Source organism: Tachypleus tridentatus, chromosome 12 (genome assembly GCF_004210375.1).
Source record: "Tachypleus tridentatus isolate NWPU-2018 chromosome 12, ASM421037v1, whole genome shotgun sequence".
Lineage (NCBI taxonomy): Eukaryota > Metazoa > Arthropoda > Merostomata > Xiphosura > Limulidae > Tachypleus > Tachypleus tridentatus.
Window position 1 is genome coordinate 85708156 of NC_134836.1, and position 25589 is coordinate 85733744.

At 32.6% G+C, this 25589-nt stretch overlaps 1 protein-coding gene and 1 pseudogene across 4 annotated transcripts in view; one reads left to right on the forward strand and one right to left on the reverse strand.

Annotated features, from left to right (window-relative positions):
• LOC143233878 (bestrophin homolog 15-like) overlaps positions 1 to 8751 on the forward strand; it is a 56541-nt gene extending 47790 nt beyond the window's left edge. For all 3 annotated transcript variants that reach the window (XM_076470727.1, XM_076470728.1, XM_076470729.1), the window contains 2 exons: positions 358 to 615; positions 5848 to 8751. In XM_076470727.1, the coding sequence (XP_076326842.1) occupies positions 358 to 615; positions 5848 to 6760 (1171 nt within the window). In that variant the 3' untranslated portion in view covers positions 6761 to 8751. The remainder of the gene's footprint in view (positions 1 to 357; positions 616 to 5847) is intronic.
• Positions 8752 to 18045: 9294 nt separating this feature from the next.
• LOC143233880 (5-hydroxytryptamine receptor pseudogene) overlaps positions 18046 to 25589 on the reverse strand; it is a 56299-nt pseudogene continuing 48755 nt past the window's right edge. Inside the window, exons 3-4 of the transcript XR_013018371.1 lie at positions 24227 to 24309; positions 18046 to 21889 (exon numbers count right to left, since the gene is read on the reverse strand). The product of XR_013018371.1 is annotated as a 5-hydroxytryptamine receptor pseudogene (transcript). The remainder of the gene's footprint in view (positions 21890 to 24226; positions 24310 to 25589) is intronic.

A 25589-nucleotide genomic window follows, 5' to 3' on the forward strand; every position in this document is an offset into this window, starting at 1 on the left:
CTTAACATCACATTTTCAATTAAAATATATTTAACTTAAAAATGTGGGATAAATATACGAACTTTAACAAGCAACTTTCTTTTTTTTATTATTTCAGATCTACAGGCCCAACTTGGAATCTAAATAAATATTTTACTTACTATCTGTTAAACACTTCAGTTAAATTTTAGCCAAAAATATGTTGTTTTTTTCGGTTAATAAGCCGAAACAAATCATGAAAAACATTAGTTTAATAACTTACATATATTTCTCTGAAAATATATAAACTTCATACATCATACCATTTAGAATTGAAACAACTATTTATTGTTATAACTTTATGAAGCCTTAATTAAAACACAAGTTTGTGTTTTTCAGAGTACCCTCTGAGCAACAAGGTTTAGTTATGCCTGATAGAACTGAAGAACAGCAGGAAGATGACTGTGACACCTGGCAAAAACAGGGAACCAATCAACATAGACCTTCAATATGTACGATATATGGTGGCAAAATTAGAAAAAGCGTGAGTTCAAGTGGAAGCCTTGAACATATTGAGCGAGAATCCTTTGGTATATCATCGCATACAGATGAAATTACACAAGACAGTGGCCATGATAAATCCCCAGGTATCACGAGGTAAGATTCTCCTCCTTTCTATTTATCTACACAATAAAAGCTAAGCTAAAAATCGTGGCAGGTATTCCAATTTATCACTTAGCATCTCAAAAAGAGATGTAAAACAATCGAGGGCGCTCAGAAGAGACCTTATCTTCGCCCTACACGCGAAGTTAAATTTAACTGGATAGTGATTAATAGCCTAAACATTTACGATTTAAAGTTAACGAGATAATGCTGTGATCTCGTGGCAAAGGTTTGTTGGCGGTCCGCGAGAGGTTAAACACTGACTTCAAAAAATAAAAAAAACACCAACAACATGAGTGTATGGATGTGTAAATCCTAATACCCTAATTTAGCTGTGGGAGGAAAACGGGAGTACCCCGAGAAAAACTCACTTTCACTAACCCGATGCCGGAAAAATATATCTGGTTAATACCTGAGCTGTAAACGAAAAAGATAGTCAGCCAAGATAATCATAACTAAATTGAGATATAAGACACTAGTAAATAGGGTTAAGTGTATTAAAGGGTGAAATGTGCCTTTGCCAAGAGGAGGGGATAGATGATAAATCGGTAAACTCGGCTGTAAGCTAGTTACGGTTTACTGCTTTTTTAAAAAAATTTAGTGGCTAGTTGAAGTAAACGTGTTTTATTAGGTGGTATGCCACATATTTTATCTAGGTAGCAATGGGGAGTGTAGCATGGTAAACGGAAGGCAGTCCTGACAGCCTTGTGTTGTAATGCTTGTAATTTCTTAATTAGAGAGTCGAGCATGTTACAGAGTAGCATGCAACCATACTCGACCAGGGATATAATGTATACTTTGTATAGGAACATAATGATGTGAGGGGTACAACCTTTGTTTATACTGCTCGAAGGAAGGAGTGCGGTGACTCATACGTGATGCAATTATGTTAATATAAGTTGCCCAGGTAAGTTTAAAATTAAAATGAATTACAAAATAAATAGCACTGCTTTTATTATTTATACGTTCTTGTTTACTTGAAATGGCGTAAATGATTAGTAGGAATACTTTTGCAGCGTCTCTTCTTGTTTCTTTGAAAATTTAAAATTTGTATGGTTCTGAAAGACTCTTATTCCTTCACATTATTAACATGCTCGCATAGCGTAATGATCAAAGTTAATATTAGAAGTAACTTGAGTTGCCTTCCTTGTAGTTTTTCACTTGAAAATTAGGGACAGATGGTCCAGATAGCTTTTGAGTAGCCTTGCGAATAAATTAAAAAAAACAAACAGAAATAACAGATACAATGTTTAGTATCGATAATTTTTATAATAACTTTTATAACAAATCCTTATTTGAAGATCACATTTTAGACTCACTTTAACCCGACATGTCCAGGTGGGTTAAGGCGTTCGACTCGTAATCTGAGGGTTGCGGGTTCAAATCCCCGCCGCACCAAAACATGCTCGCCCTTTTAGCCGTGGGGACCTTAAAATGTGACGGTCAATCCCACTCTTCGTTGGTAAAAGAGTAGCCCAAAAGTTGGCGATGGGTGGTGATGACTAGTTGCCTTCCCTCCAGTCTTACACTACTAAATTAGGGACGGCTAGCGCAGATAGCCCTCGAGTATCTTTGCGTGAAATTCAATAACAAACAAAAAACAAGACTCACTTTGTATTTAAACAATTAAGAAGAAAGACCACCAGATGTACTACAACCAAAGCACGTGTTTTCTATGGGTGCTGATATGGTTTAGTTAGACATAATTCAGTTTATAGATACTTGAACGTTGTCGACTTAAATAGTGAACTATTTGTTTAATCATGTAGTAACTTACGGAAGACAGAGGCTCATTCTTTGGTCCCTTTGATTTAATGAAAATTATCATGTTAAGGTAATTAGTCAGATACAATTTATAGAAGTTTAAATGCCACTGTAACCTACTATGTTATAAACGCCTCTAAAGTGAAATATTATGGGCTAATCATAAATGGCATTACAGACATATGTCGGCAAATAAAATTTTAATAGTATTTGTAGATATGTTTAAATTAAGACTTTTCACCTTGTTTATGGTTGTTGTTTTCTCGGCTTTTCGTTACGTTCACCTCGTTTATGGGGTTGCTGTTTTGCTGGCTATTTCAATGTGCTCACCCTTCTTTAAAATTATTGTTTTGTTGGCTATTTTATTTTACTCACCTTGTTTCTTGTTGTTATTATGCTGGTTATTATATTGTACTTACCTTGTTTATTGTTGTTATTCTGCTGGCTATTATATTGCACTCACGTTCTTGCTGGTTATTCTATTGTACTTACCTTTTCTACTGTTGTTATTCTACTGGTTATTCTATTGTTCTTGCATTTTTTTATTGTTATTCTGCTGACTATTTTGTTGTACTCACCTTGTTTACTGTTATCTTTCTGCTGGCTATTCCAATTTTTTATTGCTATTATTCTGCTGGGTACTTTGTTGCACTAACCTTGTTTATTATTGTTATTCTGCTGAATATTTTGTTTTACTCATCTTTCTGTTGTTATTAATCTGCTGACTATTTTACTGTAGTTAGCTTATTTATTGTTGCTATTCTGGTGGCTGTTTTATTATACTCACGTTTTTCATTGATGTTATTGTGCAGAGTATTTTGTTGTACTCACCTTGTTTATTATTGTTATTCTCTTGACTATTTCGTTGTACTCACCTTGTTTATCGCTGTTATACTGCTGGCTATTTTATCGTACTCACCTTATTTATTGTTGTTATCCCGTTAGCTATTTCATTGTACACACCTTTTTTCATTGATGTTATTATGCTGGCTATTCTAATGTACTTACCTTCTTATTGTTGTTATTCTGCTAACTATTCTATTGTACTTACCTTTTTATTGTTGTTATTCTGTTGACTATTTTGTTGTACTCAATTTTTTATCGTTGTTATACTGCTGCTATTTTATTGCACTCACCTTGTTTGTTGTTGCTATTCCGCTGGCTATTTTATTGTACACACCTTTTTCATTAGTGTTATTATGCTGACTATTCTGATGTACTCGCCTTGTTTATTGTTGTTATTCTGATTGGTATTGTGTTGTACTCATTTTTTTTATTGTTGTTATTCTATTGCCTATTTTATTGTACTCACCAGGCAGTCACAAATTACACTCTTGACCCTACAATTACTGATGATAATCCATATGAATCACATACGTTTTCAAACACACTTTTAAAAAATCTAGTTATGCACCATATTTTTGTAAGCCCATAAACTTGTCAATACAAACTACATTAAATAATACAATTAATTCCTTTAATTACTGCTGGTGTTCTATAGCTATTTGGTAGAGAATATGAGTTTTGGTCAGTTTTTAACACTGACTATCGTAACATGAAAAAAAACCGTAGAATTACCAAACTCCAATGATAATAAACTGTATGAAACAAGACGATGATTTAAGGGTTAAGATACCAAACATTGAACGTTAAAAGAAAGTGTTTTCGCTTCACATGACCTAATAAACTTTGAACTATTCTACAAGTTTTCTCTGAAAGAATAACGAAGCTTTTATATACCAGAATATAAAATATTACTTTTCATCAGTTCATATGGTGTTAAAACACAAGTACTATCGTTACTGCGCGAATTTCGTGTTCACATGTTTTGTTACAATAATTATTTTTAAGACTGCTTAAGGGCTTTTTACTTTGTACTGCTCCCAAACGTAGAAGAACTTTGAACGAAGAACCTAGAATAGTTAGAGATTACTAAAATAGAGACATTAAAATATGCTGTTTTCTAATTTCAGTTAAGTTGAAGAAAAAATATACTTGATAGAAATCCAAGAAGACATATATTCATGTTAAAAAAACACATAGATTGCAGATTTTTTCTAGCGTAATTTTGAAGGTATTCCATAGTTATTAATGGATCGTAAAATGATATAAAACTGAACACCTGCACAAGGAGAGCTAACAAAGGAAAGTGCATTATGTTTCATTACGATATTAACTTTTTCTAAAGTTAAGTTTGAAAACAATAAATATTAAAGACAATAAATAAAATAGTACAACAGAAAACTCAAATATATGCAGATTTAAAGCTACAATAAATAAAACAAAGTATTATATCAAATCTTCAAATAATAAAATTGTTGTTGCTATTCTGCTGACTACTTTGTTGTACTCATCTTGTTTATCATTGTTATACTGCTGACTATTTTATTGTACTCATCTTATTTACTGTTACTATTTACTGTTGGCTATTTCATTGTATTCACTTTTATTATTGTTGTTATCCTGCTACCTATTTTATTGTACTCATCTTGTTCATTGATGTTATTCTGCTAAGTACTTTGTTGTACTTATCTTTTTTGTTTCTATTAATCTGCTGACTATTTCATTGTACTTTATTTATTTTGTTATTTTGCTGATTATTTTATTGTTGGTATCCTGCTGGTTATTTTATTGTACTTATCTTGTTTGTTGTTGATGCTTTGTCAGCTATTTCATTGTTCTCACCGTTTTTAAAATTCTTGTTATGCTGGCTATTTCATTGTACTCACCTTGTGTATTCTCTACTGGCTATTTTCTTGCACTCAACTTATTTATTGTTGTTATTTTGTTGGCTCTTTTATTGTACTCTCCTCGTTTATTGTTGCTATCCTGCTGGCTATTTTATTGTACAGAATTGTTTAATAAATACATATTATTTTCACTCAATACGTTGTAATAAACAGCAGCTTTTCGTTGTTCTGCTTTGGAGCTATTAATTTGGAAGGAAAAAAAATACTACAAACTCAGACATTAAGCTTACCTTATAAGTGAATTTACTAATGTTCCGTGTAATTAATTAGACTAGTGCTAGTCTTGAAAAATGCAGCAATGAGAAGTATTAATTCTAAAAAAGAGAAATTCAATGTAGCTAGCCAGTTTCTTCATGAAAGTTCTTTTTTTCAAAGAAAAAGTTGCCAAAAGATATTCTCGAACAGTTTAAATTTAATGAGAAAGTTTACTATTTTGTTTTTCTTATCTATTTATGACAGTTTTCAAAACTAACAATAAATTTTTCTTTAAAATAAAATAATTTAACTTTTCCTGTGAAAACAAGAGAAATAACCCTTTGTAAAATAGATATTAGTGTTTCACTGACGATATATTTACAGATATATTACATGATATTACTTTTGAAATCATTAACCGCAGTTCTACCCTTACTTCAGAAGTAGAAATAGTAAATGTGCAAAATGTTCAGTACTTCAGCAAGTAGTGAAGTTATTTTTTTATAATATATTGTAGATATTCTCGTCCTGATGAAGTGGATGGTAGCTTACCGGATCTTAAAACCAAGGATTCTTCAGGTCAGACGACTTTAAGTAATATAAATTGCCCAGATGCAAACGTAAGATTTAAAATTCAAAGACCATCTAGTGTTTCTACTCAGAAACTCTCCACTGTTGGAAATGCTCTTCTTGGAGTTGGTCCAAAAACACCTCATAAACACTCCAGAAAATTCACTTTACACAAAACATCAAATCCTTACCAGCAAGAAAAGCTTGAATTTAAACAAGATGCCAGTTTGAAAGAAGCTCGTAAAGGTGTTCGATTTGTACCAGAATTTCCATCATCAAAAAAGGCTCTTTCAAGCTCTGTGCTCCAACTTCCAACTGAAGAAGACTCAGATGTTAGCCTGGCCTCCTCGACACCAAACCTCACATATTCTGATGCACAGCCAGACAGTAAACTTGTAGAGGGGGAGCCTACACAATTATCAAGCATTCCTGGTACAGAGGAGTACATGGTTAGATATATTAGTCTTCCAAATTTAAGAGAATGTGAAAATGAAACCAGTGACAAAACGTGTACTGGTGATTTGTATAAAAAGTTTACAAAGAAAACTAATATATTTAATTTAGAGTTTTGCTCAAGTGCAAGCAGAGTGTTAAATGATGACACAAGATTTACTGTTCCTTCAGTGCCAAGCGAAAGCTGGACTTTTGATCTTTCAGGTGTTGAAAATAATGATAACCTTGAGTCTGAAAAAAACCCTCAACAATATTCTACTCAGGAACACATTAGAGGTCCACAAGATATTGTAGTAACATCAGAAAGAGCAAAGCCTCTTGAGCCATCTACATCTTCCAACAGATCTTCATCTAAAACATTATTAAAAATTGTTCAGGAACTTCAATGCAAACCGTGGTCCCAATAATAAAATATCTAATCGAGAACTTTTTATGTGTGGTAAAAAGGTGCGTCCAGAAAGGATTCAGTGTGCAACTTAAAGGTATTACATTAAAATTGATGGCCAGACTGCAGCATGATTGTAAATGAAACAATATATACAGCTTAGTTATCTAATAAATGAATATCTGCTTTAAAAGTATTATTAGTGTTATAAGTGAAACTATTAATTTGGCCCCATTTTGGTTTCTTTCTTTAAAGTGTACGCTGAATCTTTTTTGGCTGCATCTTATTTCAACCAAAGATGTGTTTGATCAGATATCACAGCCTTTTGTCAATATACACTAACAAATCACTCCAAGTAAGAAAGTGACACTCGATAATAACCAACATTAGCCTCAGAGTCACAAGTCCATTATTCGTAATAGTTCTTTACTTTACAGAACTAACCAGATTCTTTAAAATATATTATGGTAGTTTCTCTTTCTTAACATGAATAGAGCAATGTCTTCTGTTACTTAAAACGGAGTATGAACTAACACAATACTAGAGCACATTATTAAGCTGTACAAATTACAACCAGCATTGAATAAAATAGTAACCTAGCCGTAATTAACGATAAGGTTTCGGACCTAAGCTGAAAGTTGGTTCAGAGAAATTTAAAGAACACGCATTATCCGTGAAATTCAGTTAGAAAATTAAGATCAGAGTTGTATAAGTAATGTTATGTTCAGGAACAAATACTTAAAAATGTAAATACAATAATATTATAACTGTAGAATTAATAGTACATTGCTTCTCGGAAGCCAAATTGTTTTAGGCATGGGCCAGATTTGAGAACAATGTTTCATTCAAAACCAAGGTAATTTACTTTTATAAATATTATGTTGAGCTTATAATATTAAGTTGTTTATATATTAATTAAACTATAAATTACTGACTAACAATATTTCTTTTAAACTGAAAAATAAAAGTTGTGAATAAATATTTTAAGTAGTAAATGTTTTTAATTATGGATTATAATAAATTGTGTACTCGAAAAGTAAGTATCTTTGGTTTTGTATGAAAGTACTATTGGTCTTTCCACTTGAAACGACAATTTACTTGTTATTGTAGCATAGGTGCAGTATGTTGGTTTCACAGACCTCTAACTTTAATCCATTAGTCTATTTGAAATAATAACTTTATAGATTAATACATTTTTGTTGTATTATCATTTAAACTAAACAGGAATTTGTTTGTTTACTCAGCATGAAGCCAGTTTATGGATTATTAGCTTTCAGACTTATCGCTGAGCCACTGAGAGAGAATCTAAAGAAGAAACAAAATAAGATACGATTCATTTATGAATTTTATTTTTACATAACATGCCTATTTTGGATCTGTAAATTACCTTGAGATATAAATAGTTTGTTATAATGCAATTTAATTAATGTAGCTTCAATTCAAGCTACAATAACTTCTGATAAATGTTTTCATGAAAATTAACGAATTTTATTTATTTTAACCAGTCTTTTAAGTACAATACAAAAAGGCACATTCAACTATCATCAATTAATTGCTAGGTTTCATTATTAAATGTTTAATGAACATACTGAGCTTTGTCTCTAATTTTTTTCAAATTATGTATATAGTAGAACATCAACTATGTCTTTTATTGATACAGAAAAAATCAAAAGGTTTATATACCTAGCCTAAGAGAAAAGAATGTGAACGTCGTTAACAATGAAAGTTATTTAGTGTATGCCATGCATTTGCCCTACTTTTAAGTAGTCCTAAGACTTAGATTTCTAGGTACAGTTTAAACAGGTTTTTTTCTCAAAAATCTTATTACAAGCAAAGTAATAAACATTATTTTAAGAGTTACTGGATTATTTCTTCAGTAGTCCAAATAAAAGCTTTAAATATATTGTTTTGTTATGTAACATGAACCAATGTTCAATAACATTTAAAAGAGCTTAACGTTCAATGGTACACTTTATCTTGATTGTCTTATACAAATAAAATGCATTATCTACCTACTACGATGAAAATTATTTATATAACATGAACAACCGACAAACTTTGCAGAATCTTTTAAAGTGATCTATATAAAACAAAGTATTAATATTTGTGAATGTATAGACTAAATTATTGTACAAAAATTACTGCAATGCATCTAATCTGCCATTACCATCTTTTCCTGCCTTTTTATGTTCTTCCAGTAGTTTCACTAAGAACAGTAATAATCATTTAACAATATACATATATATATATAACTCATCCCAGATTTAAATATAAAATGTGTTAAATGTAACAGAAACAAAACTAAGAAATTTCCTTTATAAATAGGAATAAAACCAAGGCAGTCGCAAATTACACTCTTGGCCATACATTTACATGGTGCATATAAATCTAGAACATTGTTTCACAGTGAACCGTGACAAACATTTTATGCAGACATTTCTGAATATGAAGCTATGACATTTGCAGACATTCAGGAGAAGACAAAAATACCAGTCAAATCACTTGCAGTGAAAATGAGTATCAACCCAGAACTTGTTTTAAGGTGAACATTAGAGCTCACATAATGTGGGAAAAATTTGACCATAAAAACAATATTCAGACATGCAGTTAGTTCTATACCTTTGTTACTGTTCCTTGATGATGAAACAATGCAAAAAGCCTTATACAGGTCAAAGTATTGGGATTTGATTTGCAAGTTTACATATATCACTTAATTTGGCAATGGTTTAAATGTATATATTAAAGAAGCCAGATGAGTTATCCAGTCATTTGATGGAAACAAATAACACATATTTCGTAAGTTGCTCGGAATTTCTCAGCTTTATCTTCTTCAAAGTTCAAATTTTCCAACAAATTAGTGAAGGTGTTTGACAGCTATGACAATATTTCTGATAAATATGAAGAGAAGGCTAGCAAGGCATGCTCTATCTATTGGTACAACAACATACCAGATCATTAAAAAGAAAACTGTGCAAGTATAGAAGTATTTTCTCAATGTCTCTGGCAACATACAAGATTTAAATTATCTTCTTGTATTTTCTCAATGTCTCTGGCAACATACAAGATTTAGATTATCTTCTTGGTAAGCACCTGAGTGAATATCTACTACAGCAAAACCCTGTGTGTGTATTTGATTGTCTGTCTTTTAGATCCAGTTCGCTATGATGGAATCCAATCTTTCCCAGATTAAAATGATGCAAACAATAGAATGATTATGCTTGTCATGTATGCAGACATAGGTTTCTCAAGTGGTAGCATAAAGAAACAAATTCTCATTAGATCCAAAAACATTGATGTTCTTATGTTAGTTCTTTAGTACTTTTTCACAGATTATTAGCCAAAATGAACTATAAATCCGAAAAAAACCCACAAAAACATAAATATACATCGATATATCCAAAGATATAAAATCTCCAAAACGATGCCCTCTGTACATAATTTTTCAACATACGATACCATGAAATCCGACTATCTAATTAAAACAAAGAATTGCGATGGGCGTTGGACGGTGCCGAAGTAATGTGATTTCTGGCCAGTGCTCTGAATTTCAAAGTGAAGAAATTCAACCAAGCGCAGGTAAATGGCGAGAGTAAGTATGACGTTTTTAATCTATTCATGCAGAAAACAACCGGCATCTGTCGGTATTGTCGACCCTGACGAAAAATTGGGTAATTTGATTTATCGATAGCCTCATCATCTAATTAGTGAAGCGCATAAATGGATTATAAATAACAAGCTATGAGTTCACTGTATTGGTGTTCACTTCTTGTGAATGTCTTTTGATTATTCTTGTTTATCATCTCAAAACTTACGAACTGTGCCGGTTACTTCTAGATAAATTGAAACACAATACAAAGAATGAAGGCCTAATATGTCTGCATGATATTTCGGAGTTTTAACACTTAAATATATGCTTATTATATTTCATTGATATCGGTAAGTTTGAATCAGGAGATTCCATTAATTGCCTCTACACAATCTTAATAATGACCGTCCTCTCCAAACATAGGAGTGAAGCGTACCATCTAACAAGACATCAGTTGAAAATGATTCCCAGTTTGACAAAACTTATTCTAAATGTAAAATTCCTGTCGACTTTAAATTCGTTCATTATACTTGGTCCTAAACTGAAAACGTTTACTACATAAAAATTGTGTATATCAAAAATATCAATGTTATTTATAAAATAGTGTGTAATAATGACCCAGAAGAAAACTGGAAAATAATTTTGCTGACCACAATAAAAAAGAAAAACCTATTTACAAATATTGCAACTATAAAGATTCTTGCATATCTATTAAAGATTCGGTCATTTTAAACATAATAAGCCTCTTTGGACTCAGCAGATACCCCGATGTGGCTTTCCAATAAGAAAACACACCCAACGTTAAGCAATGTCCGGTACGTGACCTCTTTGTTTCACTACTTTACCTATATTCCTGTGTCTAAGTAAAGTATATGCACTTGATAATAATAAAATCTTGTTGAAACACTGTACATTTGTTACTGTATTAAACTTGTAAATAACGTTATTTTCGTAACCATTCAAATCGTCTGTAACTTCTCGTCATCAAATTTACGAAAACGACAGCTTTACTTTCTTTGTATGCAAGAATATTTGATCGCCTTTCACAGTGTTATTTAGTTATGCGTTTTTAAAATTATCTTTTCGGCTGACATCGAATATTAGTGTTATAAGATCCAAGCCGACCGTTGAACTAGTGAAAAACGTCGTTTTACATAGCTTAGACGCCATAAAGATTTATATTCAATCAAGGAAGGTGAACATTTAGATAATACATATATAGTATTCTATATGCATTGATATACCTTAACGTAATTGAATATATTTCGTAAAATAACAGGAGTTTTAGCATAAAATGTTTCATGGAGTAAAGTTGGAATTCTCCTACTTCAACAGGACTTTAAGAAACGAAGTCTTTAAGAGAAGGACTGGATGTAATGTAGCATAGATTGTTGTTTAACCTAAATCAGTTTTTAAGCAAGACTATCTCATGGTGGTTTCACTGGAGAGATCTCTCATGAATCTTATTCTATACTACTCCAAATTCTGTTACTATTCCAATAATACTCTTTTTCTCATGTTACAGTCTCTGTCTCCGTAATTCACTGCAAAATAAGGGAGATTTGAACATCGATACATTATCTGAGTTTTCACTATAAAAATCAATGTGTATTTCAATTTAGTATAACCCACTTTATAGAAATTATTTCCACTGGAATGTGCGTGGTACAGTAGGTTACAAGGTCGGTAGGTATCTAATGGCTCCCTTGACTGGCATTCTGTATGAAAAGTACATACTTAACACATACAAAAATTGAAACTTTTATATTTGATAAGAGGAAAAGAAATAGTCACTATTTTTGCATATGGCACTTTTATCAAAGTCCAACCTTAAAAAATACAAATGACAACATTTATAAACAACCTATCTATAATTTTGATTATTGAAATGGGATATATGAATCCAGTAAGTCATAATGTGAGTCACAAGAAAAGAATCTTTAGAGAACATGGTGAGCATGTGTAAATTATCTGTGTCTGTTCATATATGGACATAAACAGGTACTAACACAAATAAGGTTTGTCCCTCTGCACCTCATGTTCTAACATATTACTTTAAATTTACCATTCACTAATATCATTGTTTTTATATGCAAGAATAGTATTTCGATGCTCTTTCACAGTACTGGCCAATTATGTATCTTTGAAACTGTCCATTTAGATAACACCACCACCTGTGTAAAATTTTCGCTTGAGTTATTGGTGCACTGAAAACCAGTTGATTTTTAATAGATTGAAATTCTAACTAAAAGTATGAAGTTGCAACAAAAGAAATTATATCTGTGTTGCACAATACTTCTTCTTTGTGATGTTTAAATCCGCCAGTTAACGCTTTCCATTAGAAATATATATATATGTATAGCATAATTACTTCTATAGAAAAAAAATGCCTTACTGATTAAACTAACTATATTCTAAATCGACGCATTCTGCTGCTTTATGTAAAAGGGTCAATAAATTTTAAACTAGAGCAATATCTAAGAATAATTTTCTAGAGTAATTAATAAAAAGAATCAGCTACATATAGAACATTTTATAATTTATATGAGAATTCCTGATTTAGAAAATTAGTATTTTTTGTTTGTTTTTTTTAATTTCGCGCAAAGCTACTCGAGGGCTCTCTGCGCTAGCCCTCTCTAATTTTGGAGTGTAAGACGAGAGGTAAGGCAGCTAGTCATCATCACCCACCGCCAACTTTGGACTACTCTTTTACCAAGGAAGAGGGGGATTGACCGTCACATTATAACGCCCCCACGGCTGAAAGGGCGAGCATGTTTGGTGCAACGGGCCATGCCGGGAAAGAGAGACAATTAGTAAGGCCTTCAAGTAATTCCAAATACAGATTTATCTTTTTTTTTAATATTCAGTATTAAAAAGGTTTGATTAACTGTAGTGAAACAGTCAATAATAGTATGTAGAACAATAGATAAAAGTTAAAAGCCTTTACGTCAGATTGTGAGAGCAATAGAAATAAAAAAAAAATTTAAATGTATCGTTTGAAACAGTGCATTATTTTTGGAAATGATCCAAGTATCACGATCCATTTAACACCTATATAATATACCCTTCAAAAAAAGAAACGCAAAAGGGATATTTTTGTTATTTTAAAGAGAAATATATGTAATAACGTTACAAGCTCAGAGTATGTGATGTTACTCGTGTTAAGGCACTGATTTTCATATCAAAATGACAATAAAAGTTGTGCACTTTGAAAACGGAGGAAAACATCGGATTTTTCGCCAAAACGCATGCGTGTCCAATAAATTTGTTTGAGAGATCTGCATGTTTTGCAAGTGCAACATGTGCAAAATCCGTATAAAAGTGACGGGTTCTCGGTTTCCATAGCTCAGTGTTAAGCCACCGACACGCAATACAGTCACGCCAAGACTGACTGAAGCACAACGCAACAACGCCATTGGTCGCTTAGAAGCAGGCAAATCTCGATCAGATGTTGCCAGAGCTGTGAATGACCACCCAAGCACCATCACAAGTCTATGGAATCGTCACCAACAACATGGATCAACCCGTGACCGTCCACGATCTGGCAGACCAAGATCGCAACATCCGGTTACGTCACCTTCGGGATAGGACCACCACTTCGACGTTTATTGTCTCAACCCTACCAGGGCTGCGTAGGATTCCCGATCAGACCGCTCGCAAACGTCTACGAGATTCTTAGGCCTCATGTGCAACCCATCATGGTGAACGTCAACGACGTTTTTCAACATGACAACGCTCGTCCTCACACAGCCCGACTCACCACTGTCTTCTTGAGACACCACAACATCAACGTTCTTCCCTGGCCCTCCAGATCACCAGATTTAAACCCCATCGAACATCTTTGGGACGAGTTGGACCGACGTCTGCGACGGCGACAACCTCAACCGCAGACTCTACCTCAGCTTGCAGCAGCTTTGCAGGTTGAGTGGACAGCCATTTCACAGGATGTGATTCGTCATCTCATCGCTTCCATGGGCAGGAGATGCCGAGCAGTTATTGATGCTCACGTGGGGCATACTCGTTATTGACGTTGAGTGACGTTAAACTTCAACTTGTGAGCGTGGACTTCGCCTTTGCAGACTTTGGATATTCAGCAGTGAATGTGCAAAGTTTCACACATGTCATACAGAACTACCCGGAATAAACTTGTTAACAATTTGTCTCGTATTTTGCCTTTTGCGTTTCTTTTTTTGAAGAGTATATATACATAGAAATGCTGTTACTTCAGCATGTGTTTAATTCTGTTAAATATTAAAAATTATTTCGCATGAAATCTGAATTTCTTTTTTATTATTTATTCGAAAGCTATGCTAAGGAGAATTTTATTTAGCTAATTAATTTTAAACATATTATTAATAATACAATATGATACAAGATGTTTAATTTTAAATTAGGATTAATCAAATGCATTTTATGTCTTACTATGTTCTATATTACAGTTTTCACTGTATCTTAGCGCAGATAGCCCTCGAATAGCTTTGCGCGACATTCAAAACAAACAAACAAACAATGTATCTTTATTTTATATTCAAAGATATATTAGTAAATAATGTTTAAATATCAATCATGTATGATTTAAACCATTTCAGCATGTTAACGTAATTATATATATTATTAAAGAGTTACTACAGATTGTGTATGTTTCTGGTACACTGGGTATTTTTTAACTCCTTTATTTAGTAAAGCAATTTTTAAAATTCATTTTTTCAACTTTTCATTCCTACTAACATAGGTATAAAAGAAGAATGTTAATCGAAGAAGGGCATAAACTTGTTTTGATCTAATTACCCATTGTTCTAATAACATGTGGTTTCTCGTGGGAAAAATTTCTGTAAAGTATAGTAGGGTGACAATTTTTTACTACTATTACATTATTTTTCTAATGAAATGATCAACAGTGACGTAGTTAGCGCACGCGTCTTGAGAAAAATAGGTGCGTAGACTCAGTCTATAATCTCACAGAGGTTTGTGGATTTCTGAGAGCTTTGCTAAAGACGTTATTCTCACTTTTAATTTTCATTGTATTTATGTTTTCAATAAATATTGTTTTCACTCTGTTCTATGTTGTACCCACCTTTTCTCTTTGCTTTGGACTCTTTCAGGCTTTATTGTTTCACAGAACTTGTGAAAATAATACAAAATAATTATAATCATAGACAAAGGTGCAACGCGAAGCGAACTTAGTTATTTCTGTTCTCATATACTGTAGCACAACTTTCATTTAATCTAAAACGTCCCACGCAAAACTGAACTGAAAATGGATGTTATTTAAAACACTGAGCGTAAGACTGCATTTGTATGAAGTAAGTATTTCGAGTTATGTTATTGGATATCGTGTTAAGCTGAAAAACGATAAAATGGTGTGAATGATGTTTAAGATTTTCGCCTTTTATCTTGTTTTATTTGGCATTTTTCATATTATCAAAACTGATTATTGAATATTGCCTGGCTTGTTTACTATAACTTCCAATAATAACGGACTGTGTCACCTTTTATTGTGATAATAACCTGAACTAGGCATGATAATGGCTCCATAAACCGGTTCTATATGAATTATTCTAGTTCTATTACAGTCACTCGTCATCATAGAGTCTGCTTACCCTCAAGTATTTTTATTTTATTTTCTTCTTCTTTACTTTAGAAGCAGTCATTTTCCAAGAACAGTTTGCAGGCAGTGAAGGGCGACATAGATATGAGACATTGTGGGCTTGAGCACCGATCTCGCTCTCCTAATTTCTGTTTTTTTTTTTATTATTATTATTTAATGTTGATTATTTTATTATTATTATTTAATGTTGATTATTTTATTATTATTATTTAATGTTGATTATTTTATTATTATTATTTAATGTTGATTATTTTATTATTATTATTTATTTTCATGAATTTATTCATGAGAGACTAGCGAACAGAAGTTAAGACTAATAGACTGTGTATCTCCACTGCAATGTGGGTACTATTTCAAAGCAGTCACCTCGAAACTCTAGAGTACATTTTACATCCTTTTGATTTCTGCAACGTCTTTGATTTGATTTTCTTTTGGGCTTGTTTTTGTTTATCATATGTGTATATATATATATATATGTATACACACACACATATATAAACGTAAGTCATATGTTTAATTAACACTTTCCTGGAACTGTATAAGGGTGTGGTTTTTGGAATATCAAAAAGTAATTTTAACATCACAATTACATTTCATTGATTTTGGTATTACCTGATTACAGTGTTGTTCAGCTTGATACCGTGTGTCAGTATATGTGTAGAATGTTTGGCAATTGAACTTATTTCATATATTAAACTAAGAAGTTCAACAATGCAAATAATGTACATTATAACAATTGTAGCTCCAAACTGTTTCTTTAGTGTTTGACGCTGACAAGTTGGAGAGAGAAGGTTGATCTGCGAATCTCATTCTGCCTCTGGTGCTCCAACATGAATATCATTTAGCTTCCATTAAGATGTTGATAGCCAGGAAAAAGTATTTGATCGAAGATAAATATGAATGAAAACCAAAACAAAACAGGTGTTCACCATGTTGTTAATAACAAAATAGGAGTCAACTTTTGATTATCACCAGGTATTACCTACAGAGAGTAGGAAGCTAGTTGCTATCAAAAGGGTTAATATTCCAAAATGTTTACCAATTGTTTTATATTTAATACTGTGTACCAATGGTCTCGTTAAATAGGAGGTTATTATTTATCTTCCATTTAAGCTGTACGGATGAACATGTGAAATGTTTAACTCTACTATAATGTTTTCGACACTATGGGCTATTTGTAACTTAGGTCAATTCAGCAAGAAAATACGATACCATATAACCATTGTGTTAAATTGATTTCTTGAACCTACATGTTTTTGTACCATCGTGAGTATTATTAGGTTAAATATTTCGTGTGTTTTTATTTAATTCTATTGTAACGTACTCAGTGTTTTGTTCGACAATGTTTTTCACGTGAACATTGAATAATCTACATATTTCAAAATGAGATGAAAAGCAAATATCGCAAGTGCCTATTTTTTTACGTTAAGAACAAAGATACGTCCTGCCCACTGCGGGTATTGAAACCAAATTTTAACAGCCTGAGACACATTACTGAGCTACCCACATTCGTTATATGATAATGTTATTATAAGCTAAGCCTGTTTGTTATATGAAAATTAAGAGAACTTGTGTTTGTTTAGAGTTAAGCACAAAGCTACACAATGGGCTATCTGTGCTTTTCCCACCACGGGTATCGAAACCCGGTTTTTAGCGGTGCGAGTCCGCAGACATACCGCTTGTGCCACTGGGGGCATATGAAGAAAGGATGAGTGAGTTGCCTTTTCCGTTTAATTAAGACATCCTATCGTTTAGTCCAGATTTAAGCTATATGTTACGTGTATTTTTTAAATTTGTATTTTGTTAATATGACATAAGTATATTTTGTTAATCACATAAAAACATCCAAAACAAATTAATATCCATTAGGTTTATTCATCTCGTATGTCACTTTTTTCGTATTCTATGCACTATTGTTTTATGATACCAAGAATTACGTGTTGTGTTCTTGCATTAATTTTGTTAGAACGAAATTCGGCCAAAAAGAATAACTCATCTTATTGTCAATTACCATACATATTTATTTTGCACTTGACTACAGTCTATAAACACAGGTAACATAGAAATATCAATAAAAGGCTTACAGAAGTATAGCTTCTAAATTATGCCCCGAAGCATTTTAATTTGAATCAAATGCCTTTCAACGTACATTTTGAAATCACATACACATATATTTGTTTATATGAAATAGCATCTCATGCACTCGCTGGAATTTGCGACAAATGAACCTCTTATTTATATTATGTATATCAAATAATCTATTGTCACTGGATTCTATGGGCGATGCCTAATTTTGCTGTGTTACAACATACATATATACAATCTTAAACTGGTTATGACACTGGTACTAATTATCTTGAACATTTACATACTGTAAATAAGCTTTTCTCGGTAATTAAACTAACGAGTAAAATAAAACAATTTCTTTGAGCTTTAAATGTAAGAAGTGGATTTTATGTGATTTTCTTGCACATATCCGACTAGCGACAATCTTGAAGATACATAATACAATAATAAAACAAATTTTTATAAGCCATGCACTATTAAATTGAACATTGTATTTGACTTGTTTCATATTAACTATTAATTAAACGCACGTTTCCTTCATCTTGGTATTATCATATAGAACATGAAAGTATCCGACATTTGTCATTCGAAAGCATGATACGATAGACACTTTCAGAATAAATCATTTAATACATATGAGGTTTCACAGTCGTCTTGTTGTACATAGCGATACAACTTAACTTTGTATAAGTGAAGTTTGACTATTTAAACACCTTAACTCACAATTTGCAGCAGCTAACTTCGATGTTAACATCACGTACTATTTGCTATATCACATTTTGACCTATGCTATGTTGTTTTCAATCATCTTTGTTAATTATAGTCAAGCTATGCCGACTTCAGACCAGGCCCTACATAAAATTTTGGCCTATACGAATTTTGTATTTGCGGATCATGAGTTCGAATCCCCATCACGAAACATGCTTGTGTGGACACTATAATATGACAGCCAATACCACTATTTGACTAAAAAACCCATGAGTTGGCGGTGGACGTGTTGAATAGTTGCATTCCCTCTAGCCTATCACTGATGAATTAGGCACGTCTAGCGCAGACGATTCTCGAGTAGTTTGCAAGAAAAGTTAGTAAAATAAACAATAACAAACTTATAATACACCCACAGTTTTAAAGTGCAGTACGCCTTCTTAATACAAAAGGTAAACTGACATTCCCTTTTTAATCTGTTCAAATTTCCAAAGCGTACAAAATGATTATTGTAGTTAACATCAACGTATCTTTATATATGAAAGGATTCTAGACAAGCATGTTGAGACAAACATAGACAACGGAAAACTTGTTGGTAATTCTAGATAAATATGATGAGACAAACGTAGACATGGAATACTGATTAGCAAATTTTGGGAATCTTTTCGTCTATAAGTACTGTTTAATTGTTCAAGAATTTAACTATGTATTAATTAATGGTTCAGTAGATGTTTATATCGACTCTTCTTTATCAACATGTACGGTTAGGGTATTTTCCTTAAATTGGTTTTCAGTAGTTGTCTTCAACTAATTTACGCTTCCAACGAGTGTTGCAGTCACTTTGACCACAGGTTATAGAAAACTCAAAACGATGTTTCATTACTTTGTGAAAACTAGCTTTAGTACATAAGAATTACGTCTGTAGTAATGGCTCGTTTAATTCATTTATAGTAACGAAACTACTCTTCCGGCTCTGCACCTTGTTGTGTCATAGATTTTAAATTGGTTTCTCTTGGTACAATATCAGTGTAACTCAGCTGAGCCTCTTGTCATACTTTTTGAAATCTTATTGGAAATTATTAATTGGTCTTTCCGACTACATTATGTTCGCTCTTTGACGTTTACCTCCGCATAATACTCGGTTGAAGGCACGCCGAAAGTCCGGACTGAATATCGTGTAAATAATGGGATTTAACATTGAATTGGTGTAGCCCAGCCATTGTGACATGCTGAATATTTTCTCGTTTGGTTCACACGAGTTACAGATCGGCATAATCACGGCTAAGACAAAAAACGGCAGCCAACAAACGATAAAAACACCTGTTATTATAGCTAGAGTTTTTGCTGCTTTCTTCTCACGCTTTACTTCAATGTCTTTTAGCTGTTTGCCGCGATCCCTTCTCTGGGAAGATCCAGGGTCTCTATTTTCAATAACAGAATAAGACGTTTGAGGCGAATCTGAATTTGTAGACGTTAAAGTGTTTGGAAGTGTCGATAGCTCAGCAGCATATGGCACTGAAGATTTCCCGCATTTTTTTTTCTCGGTAACCTGCGTATTTTTGCCAGGTTTATTGCGAATTCTCCTTCGAGCCTCTTGATATATTCGCCAATAAAGCACGAGAATGGCTACCAAAGGTACATAAAAAGAAGAAAAGGTGGCAAAAACCTGGTATGCCACATCCTGGCTAATCAAGCATTTTTGTTCATTAAAAATGCGTTGTTCAAAGTTTGGATCCTTCCATCCAAATATTGGAGCGACAGAAATAACAAGAGCAACGGCCCAAACCAAGAAAATCATGATACTGATATCCCGAATATTCCTCTGTCGAACATAATCAATGCGTGTGACTGCTCGAAACCTGTCAACTGCTATGGCTAACAAGTGCAATATCGACGCAGTACAGCAAAGCACATCACACGACGTCCACATGTCACAAAGTACTGGACCTAGTGGCCACTTTTCTTCAATTTCATACATAGCACTTAGCGGCATGACCAAACAAGCAACCATTAAGTCCGCTACGGCCAAGGATAAAATCAGGTAATTTCCAACTCTTCGTAAGTTTCTGTCAAGCAAGATGGAAGATATGACAAAAATATTACCCGCGACAGTAAAGAGGATGAGAAGACTTAAGAAAGAAGAAAGAGATATAACAAGCACAATGTTACGTCTCAGATCAAAAATCTGGTTTGTGATGAAGTCTGAGATATTGTTAGTAATGTTTGGAGTGAGAGTGACGTTGAAAGCAGGCAGCTCAGTATCCTTAAGACCTCTACTTGTTACGTTCTTATAAATAGTTAAAGTCATAGCTGAAGTTGGTGGGATAACAGAGAATAACGTTTGGCTACATAATGAAGCTTTAAACAAATTCAAGACGAAATTTATAAAAGTTTAAAGGACTGTTTAGTTTCAATAGGTCATGAGTTTGGTAAAAGTCAGTGGGTAGGTAAATTGAAGATAAACTTATTCTGTGAACTTTCTTCTTTCCTCGGCTTTTATTTTATATTTTATTATTCAACTCTTCATCCTCTGTATTGAGATAGCTGTGAACATATTTTATCGTAATAGTTACAAATGCACTATATAAATTAGTAATGACGGACAAATAAAGTAAAAAACATTGGTAGTCATCCTTATTAATGTTATATCAGCAAGATTCGTGATGGGTAGATATTCCAGTGAAAAGACAGACTTCTGAACACAGTCCTGATGAGAAATCTTCAGAGAAAACTTCATATTTTCCATGTGAAGGGTTCAAAAATCCTTGGTGATTTGGTTAAGATTTATCAGAGAAGAGAGCAGTTTTGTTCAGTATAACTCACGATACAACTTATTTACAGTCATTTGAACCAAAACACAGGATATTCTGTGATTTATGTGTTGAGAAATGTTATTATAAATCTTCTGTCTGATAGCTGGGAGTTGAAATAGAAAACAGAGGGAAGAAAAATAACTCAGCTGGAACTTAAAACTTTGAAAGTTACCTATTCAAAATGTACAGACCCAGCCGTATTTAGACTTACTTTTTATTAAAGTTAGTATATCAGTATCACTTATTTGATTTGCGATGAAACAATCTTTTGATAACCCACTGAAGATTAGAAGAATCTGAATGATGAACGCAGCAAATATTTTACAGAGTTGCTGCAGACGGTGACAAGCATCCATTAAGAAACGAGGAAACCTACGTGAAAATAAAACCGATATTCATCATTAAAGACTGGGTAGTAACTCATTTCAAGCAAGTTATTTATAAATGTTATAATAATCATGTCGAAAAAAGTAACAGTTATTATCTGTAAGAACTAAAACATTTCGTTACGTCTGTACTCTAGAGAAAGTATTTCGACAACACGTTAGATACAAACTTTAGTTCGTTGTTTAAGACTTTAAAAGCAGGTTAATGAAATAGTCAGAATGACCTAGCTTTTGGTATTATTACAAACTTTTGGAGCTTCAGAGATCTGTATCGCCACTGTCTCGTTCCTTTACGGAAGGGCATGGCATGGCCAAGCGCGTAAAGCGTGCGACTCGTAATCTGAGGGTCACGGGTTCGCGCCCGCGTCGTGCTAAACATGCTCGCCCTCCCAGCCGTGGGGGCGTATAATGTGACGGTCAATCCCACTATTCGTTGGTAAAGAGTAGCCCAAGAGTTGGCGGTGGGTGGTGATGACTAGCTGCCTTACCTCTAGTCTTGCACTGCTAAATTAGGGACGGCTAGCACAGATAGCCCTCGAGTAGCTTTGTGCGAAATTCCAAAACATCCTTTACGGAAAAATTTAAATTATTGTAACCAAGCAACAAATGACGAAATTACGTTTATTATAAATTGGAGGAACCTTAGGACATTTTCACTCTAAGTACTTATTAGAATAAATAATCTAACAAAAGAAAAATCCAAAGTATTTTTGATTGAATGGTTTCCCTCCATTATTAATCTAAACGTAAACTGAGTCTATTGTTAAAGGCTAAATCCTTACTACGGCATTTCAACACCAAATAAAATTGTTCTGGGTTATGATATGCGAGCAATAAGCCTCCACTTGTTGCAGATCAAACAAATCTCTCGTAACAAAACAAAGCAAATGAGTGGCCGAATTCTTTATCGATAGAACTTAAAAAAACACATATACTTATATCAATTAACTATTGTTTCCTTTTTTATCAGATATCTGAATTTTCAGTAACTAACTCCTTTTTGACCTTTTGCCTAGGAAAATAAAAACATATACCAATAACTATTCACTGATTTCTTTTTTCTTTTATAAAAAAATCTGAGCTCTCTTACTTCAAGCAGCACTGACCATGTAGAAGTGGTTCAGATTGATAATCGAAATTATATTGTAAATATCTACTCAATATGGTATCAGAACATTAAAATACTATACACTATTTTCTTTCATAACAATATCTATGTAATGACTGAGTCACAAGTTTTGATAATGTCTGTACATATTATAACATAAAGTTTGAATTTGTTGTTCTTCTGCTTCTTTTCTATCACGTGATAACTTGAAAACAAAAAGTTTTGTATCAGGCAGTTTCATTAAGGTTGAATAGCTTCAAACAGACTATCCGCTTTTATAAATGCTATTAACTAGTAGTAAATAGAAAACAACAACAACAACAACATAATTATAGTATAAACGACGCTATCATTATCTCTTGAAGTTAAGTTTTTTTACAGAAGTTTGAGGTTCCTTTAAGAAACTTAAGTGCGGGGTTAAGCAGGATTTACTAACCAATAATGATAAATATTAAATGACTGTAACATGTATGATATTCAATGCTTTGTACAATATATACAAATTATACTGAACATAATTATTTTGTAACTATTTATGAAGGGAATTTCACAAAACGAATATTTTGAGTAAAATAACTATAAACCTATTTCTAGTGGATTAGAATGATGTAAAAATTACTTAAAAATAAAGTAAGTAAATCTACTGAACGAAGATCCAAGGTTCGCGCAACGATGCCGCTGAACAAACTTTGCACTTTCAGCTGTTCGTATATAAAAGGAACGACATCGATGATTGGTTTTCCTCCCTCTAGTCAGCAGTTTTATATCGTTGACGGCTGTTTAGCTCATGTGCACATCAGATGACATTCAGGTTGAAAACACCAATGTTGCCGTTGTTTTAGAACATATTTTCCCTTAGTTTTTTATGATCGTAGTTTCTAATAATACAACAAATATTCAACATTGCAACAACTGAGGCTCATCTTAGATCACAATACTGTTTATAATGTAAAACACCGAGTTTATTGAATGACTAATGGAAGACACAAAGGCACAGAGATTATTGGTTTACTGTGCACTGTATTTATACCCAATATAGATTAATGTTTAAAGGAATGAAGTGATTACATAATGTACAATCGTTAATTTGATTCGTATTTAAAAACTGTATACAAGTTATTATGTCAAATTTTAAGTTTCAAATGAAAAGCTATAAACACAATTCTTTTCGATCTGTTTTACATTTGTTAGGAATAAGTAGGTTATATCTATTACCTTTTAGCTCCTATTGTTGTAGTCACATTTGAGCGGAATTAACGGAAATATCTTATGTGAAGTTCAACTTGACATGCTTCTTCCTGGTTGGTGGAAATAAATATAAAAAACTTAGATAAAACTGTAGTAACAAGCAGTTTGGTATTAAATATAGTTTATTATGCTATTTACCTGATTTTAATGGCTATACGCAAGTCGTCGACAAGAAATCAGGGTTCGAGTTTTACATTAAAAGGAATCCACACAACATTATATAGGCTCTTGTTCATAGAGGGATTCGCTGTAATCAACGTTTTTTAAGCTATTTCTATAATTATCTGTGTATCATAAAATGATATAATAACATTACAAAAATTTTCTTCAAGAATCATAAAAATATTCACCCAAAACCCAATTTTGTAAGCGTTTTGAAAAATCCACTGCATGTGTTAACGTATCGGACAATATTTTTTTAAATCTCGACGTGCAGAATTTTTTTATTAATTTGCATTTTGAAGTAAAAGTATATGTATACTATTTCAAACATTTTGAAATAAAAATATTTGTTTATAGCAAAAAGCTACATAATGTGTAATCTCCACTGTGCCACTGAGATGCATGAAAGACGCTCAGTAAAGAGAAAGAACACGATCACTTTTATGTGATAGCTTTCGTGTCCTCTCATTTGTCAGTTTAGTTGGATATGTAACATCCTAATTAAGTATAATAGTGATTATACTTAATATAATTTACTTACTTTATAATATGATACTTAAGGGTATCATAATAATGATACCCTTATGATGCTATTCATAGTTGAGAGTTAAAAGTTGTGTCGGGTGCCAAAATTTGTGAAAAGTATCTTAATTCAAAAGAAAAATATACGATTAAATTTTTTGTGACTTATAGAAATGAACTCTAGGCCATAATCCGTGTTTCACTATAAAATATATTTTGCCACTGAAATCATTCTAGTATCTAAAACATTCCAGTAGAACTACTAGACACATATCAGTTGTACTAAATATTGAATCTAATGCGTCTGAAAACTAGAAGCTATTCAACAAGCCGACATGATTCCATGCTCCAAACTGGGTGGATTAATAAATGAAATCTGTATAACTTTAGTTTGGAATCTAATACTAGTTTCATTGAGTTCGGTAATAAACATGTTTTCTTTCTAACATTTGAAACGCGATTCGTGTAACATGTGTTAAAAAGCGAGACAGATCAATTATTTTATTCAAACTACTTTTCAGTTAGAGCAACAAAAATGTTAAAAAATCAAGTTAAAATAATTCGTTACTTTAAAAGTAAGTTAATTTCGCTGTCATTCTTATCCAGCGATAAATGTTCAAATATTTCAAATAACGAAAAAAAAATT